The sequence below is a fragment of the Apaloderma vittatum genome, unplaced genomic scaffold (assembly GCF_000703405.1).
Source record: "Apaloderma vittatum isolate BGI_N311 unplaced genomic scaffold, ASM70340v1 scaffold1637, whole genome shotgun sequence".
NCBI lineage: Eukaryota > Metazoa > Chordata > Aves > Trogoniformes > Trogonidae > Apaloderma > Apaloderma vittatum.
In genome coordinates this window covers 39767-44383 of record NW_009724317.1, presented here as the reverse complement: position 1 = coordinate 44383, position 4617 = coordinate 39767, and the positions used below count along the sequence as shown (strand labels likewise).

The 4617-nt window shown below is 55.8% G+C and overlaps 1 protein-coding gene across 1 annotated transcript in view; it reads left to right on the top strand.

Moving 5' to 3' along the window:
* Window positions 1–2398: 2398 nt before the first annotated feature.
* CCDC113 (coiled-coil domain containing 113) overlaps window positions 2399–4617 on the top strand; it is a gene marked incomplete at its 3' end in the record, with an annotated part of 3101 nt that continues 882 nt past the window's right edge. Inside the window, 4 exon segments of the mRNA XM_009872417.1 lie at window positions 2399–2507; window positions 2872–3041; window positions 3266–3346; window positions 3927–4085. Of these exon segments, the coding sequence (XP_009870719.1) occupies window positions 2399–2507; window positions 2872–3041; window positions 3266–3346; window positions 3927–4085 (519 nt within the window).

Below are 4617 nucleotides of genomic sequence, written 5' to 3'. Positions count from 1 at the left end.
GTCAGGGTAAAGCGTCACAAAACGTGGGCTGGTGCAAGGGCTGAGAGTCTGGTGTTATAATTTTCTCTGCAGTCTTAGCCAGCCAGCTCACACAAAGCACTGCTTTTAACACAGGTTGTAATTCGTAGCCTCATGCTAAGCTTTTTCATGGGATTTCCATCCCACCTTGCATGCAAAGAGGATCCCCAGGCTGTGTCGCATATGTGCTGTCCCCTCCTTCTCATAAAAAAACGCTTGATTTCTGGCATCGAGTTCCGAATGTGACAAAGTGCGTTTATCCCTCCACCCAATGAAACTGGGAAGCGTCGTTCCTCCCATGGCTCGCATGAAGTTATGACTCAGGATGAGTTCTGAGGATGAGTTTTGACATGTTCTAGCCAGAAATAGGACCAGCATTGCCAGGGCATTGATTTTTCTGTTTATAGAATTAGATTGACTTGCATCCCTCACCCCAGAAAAGCTGTGGCAATGCATCACCAGCCACAGCATCAACCTGTGGGGCAGAGACGCACATTTAAACAGACCCGCCACCCGCCGCTGTTGGTCCTGAGCATCCAGCACGGGGAGGTCGGAGCACATCGCTGCGCTGTGACCCACCAACGGGGACCCTTCAAAACGGCGCTCCACACCCTCGCAAACCTCCCAAAATGCGGCGTGTCCGTGGGGGCAGCTGCCTTCGGGACTGGTGCTGCTGTTTCCCCGGGGTTCACAGGCAGATGGTGATTGCAGCGGCATGGGCAGAGGAACCCCTGCTGTGCTGTGCCCCAAATGTGAGCTGCGAGACAGCGTCTACCCCCAGCTCCTCTTTGCCACCCAGCTGAGAGGCTGGATCCTGGCATGCCTGGCGAGGATGAATCATAGAATCATAGAATGGCTTGAGTCAGAAGGGACCTTAACACCCATCTCATTCCAACCCCCTGCCCTGCACAGGGACACTTCCCGCTCCGAGCCCCATCCCACCTGGCCTGGAACACTCCCAGGGATGGGGCGTCCCCAGCTTCTCTGGGCACCCTGTGCCAGGCTCTCACCGCCCTCACTGTGAAACATTTCTTCCTTACATCCAATCTAAATCTCTCCTCTATCACCACACTCTGCTGCTACACGCCCTTGTGAGCAGTGCCCCCCCAGCTTTCCTGTAGCCCCTTCAGGCACTGGCAGGCTGCTCCCTCAGCCCGTCCTCACAGCCCCCTGAGCATCTTTGAGCAGGTGCTCCAGCCCCCTGAGCACTTTGTGGCCTCCCCTGGACCTGCTCCAACAAGTTCACATCCTTCTTGTGCTGGGGGCTCCAGAGCTGGGCACAGAACCATGAGTGGGGTCTCACCAGAGCAGAGCAGAGGCAGAATCCCCTCTCAACCTGCTGACCACGCTGCTCTGGATGCATCTCACATGGTTGGCTTTTTGGGCTGCACGCACACGTTGCCAGCTCCTGTTAAACGCTTCGTCCACCAGCAGGAGCCAGCAGGAAGCAGGCATGGCAGAAGCGAGAGCAATACGCACCCCCAGGAGACCCCCAGGAGGGTTGTCCCCTTGGCATCGCACCCCACGTCTCTCCGACAAGCCCCTCAAGGATACGTTTGCACTACAGATGCCTCGCTGGGTCTCAGGGTCCCCTGAGCTGCAACCCCTTGGGCAAGGGCCACCTGGGGCTGTCACACCCCACACCCTTCCAGAAGCACTTTTCCCCCACCCTGGGGCCTGTGGGACCCCCTGGGACCCCTGCGTGGGTGGGGACACAGGGCCCGAGCTGCATGTGTGTGTGCAGGCGTGTCACCCTGTATCAGTATGTGTGTGCATGTGTCCGGCTGCATGCGTGTCTGCATACACGTCAGTCTGTGCCCCTGTGCCCCCTGTCCCTGTGTCCCCATGTGCCCCCATGTCCCTATGTCCCCCCAGGTCCTGTGTTTCATGTCCCGTGTCCATGAGTGTCCCCATATGCTGTCTTCAATGTCCTGGGTCTGCCCATGCCCCTGTCCCTGCACCTGTGTCCCTTATGGCCCCTGTAGCCATATCCCCCCGTGTCCCCATGTGCATTCGTGTCCCCCGAGGGCACGCGGGACAGTTAGCGTCTTCGCCACAGAGGGCTGTTTCAGCCTTTACCTCCAGCCCTGACCGTGGCTGTTGAATTGAACTCAAAGCACTTGCGTAGGAGGGTTTTGCTGGTGGAGGAGAGGGCAGATGGGGTCAGCCCAGGCATGGCCCCGTGTTACCTCCGCTCTGCTCTGGAAAGGTCTCCTTGCTGCAAACTGGAATCCTGCTAACATGACCGTTGAGGTTATTTTCTTTTCGAACACAGGAAATTGCAGCGACACTTTGCCAGCGCTGGCTTTCTAACGGTGTCTGCGCTGTTCCTCGGTCGTTGCAGACACGCAGCAGGCACGGATCCAAGCGGCGCGGTGCGATGGACCGTTCGGTGGGCCTGACAGTGGAGCAGAGATGGGAGCTGGCTGACTGGCAGCTGGCTGAGATGCAGGATGAGATTCAGAGGATGAAGGAGGAGACCTTGTGGAATCTGGAGGTGTGGCCCTCCAGGTCCCTTACGATCACCAAGGCATCAGTGTTGTCACTTCTCACAGCTCATTCACCCTCCACGCCATCCTGCAGGCAGTGAGACCGACTTGGGAAAGGCAGGTCAGGGTGGAGTGACAGATGTGGAAGCTCAGGCACGTGAGAGATTTTTGTTTTTTCTCTTGTTCTTTTTAAGTCAGTGAAGCAGCAATGCTGGGTGAGCCTGCACCACGCACCCTGGGCTGCACAAGGTGGTGACAGGCGATGCTCCCACAGGAGAAATGCCAGTGACACCGGCAGAGAGCGTGCCTGGTCCTTTCCAGTGTTCTCTGTTCCCAGAGTTGTGTGAATAAGGGAAGTGAGCACCTCTTGATGGTTACATGACTTTATTTCTTCAGGCGGATATTTGGTGGACTGATGTTAAGAAAGCCGTCAGTGACTTTGAGGACATCGTCAGCACCAGCTCAGGCAAGAGAGGGAGTATCATAGCTTCGCAGAAGCTACTGAGATACTTGGCGGAGAGGAACCACCAGAGGGTCAGTGCATCGTGGCAGATTTTGTGGCTGGTCAGGGAAAATCCTAGTTCCTGTACTCCTGTGTGGCGCTCATCGTGTTTTCTAGCTGGGCTCCTTTCTAGGCTGGCAGCGAAGGCTGCGGGGCGGGGGAGGTGAATGGGAACCACACCAGAGGCAGTGGGGTCTGGGTGCTCTTTCTTCTCCTGGGCTCTGCTCTTCCACTCTAACCTGCTGTCTTTCTTCAGGATCTGCTGAGAGAGAAGTTGTGCTTAAAAAATTATTTGCTCGGGGGTTGCAAGAGGAAGCTACAGCAGCAGCTCAGGCAGGTGTGTGCGGCGGTTGGGCTAGACGGCCCCTTGAAGAATGAACAGAGCGCAGCCTAGTGCAGCGTAAGGCCTGCTCTGTGTGGAGATGGGTGACCCTCCTCCTCCTCTCCTTCCTCCTTTGCTCCTGGCTTTGCTGCCTTTGCCAAAGGGCGCTGCCATCTGCCCGGCTTCAGACCTGGCACGTGTGCGAGATGAGACCTCTCTGCACTGCCTGGACCCTCTAAGCTGGGACAGGGAGCACAGACTCAGGGGCGTGCTGAGTCTTGCTTTTCTGGTTTGCAGCCAGGCTGAAGAGCCGATTCTTTAGGTCTGCTTTCCCCACAGGGCAAAGCTCCCAGGATCACAGCATCTCTTTGGTTGGAAGAGACCTTTAAGATCAAGTCCAACCTAGCACTGCCAGGTCACCACTAAACCCTGTCCCTAAGCACCAGAGAAACACGTTGTGTAAATACCTCCAGGGGTGGTGACTCCAGCCTGTTCCAGTGCCCAGTGACCCTTTCCATGAAGAACTTAAAGCTCTCTTACGTGGGATGTGGCTTTGGTCAGCAACCTACAGCCCTGCTTCCTTGGGGTTTTGCAGAAGATGGGAGAGACCCTCCTTGAGGTCCATTTGCAGCAGCTTCAGGTTAAAAATGCCCAGTTCCAGGAGAAGATTGATGAGAAGAACAAGACACTGCTGCAGCTAAAACTGACCTCAGGGAAGTCCTCAAGTGAGTGAACCTCCCAACACCTCCGTTTTGTCTTTCTTCTGTTTCCTAGGGTCACACGTGAGCTGATTAACGGCTCCTGCATACTTCCCTTTCTCAGTGAGAGGACGCTGGAGGCCTCTCTGCCTTCCCAGTGAGTTAGCAGTTCAGCTGGAAGATTTGCCAGGCACCAAAAGCAGCGATGCCCTCGTCTGTGTTCGACTGCAGCCTGACAATGGGGTTCATGCTTTGCGGCACCGTTGTTTTACACCACGGGGGAAAACTCCAGGAGGAAAGAGCTTTGGCTCTGACTTGTACAGGAAAATACATTTTTTTTTTAACATAACCTGTGACATTTGAAAAGATGCCAGGAGCTGTAGCCGTTGCTCTGAGTCTTTGCTCTCATCAGTGAAAAGCGCTTCTCGGTTGGGTGTCTTTGCTTCTCTCTGAGCAGCCACTGTGCCCAGGTCAGTGAAACCCCAGCTGCTGTGCCATGGGCTGTGCAGCATGTGACATGGGGGACGTAACAAAGCGGTGGCTGCGTGACCAGGAGATGACACTGTCTTCTGCCGGGGACGAGCGGTG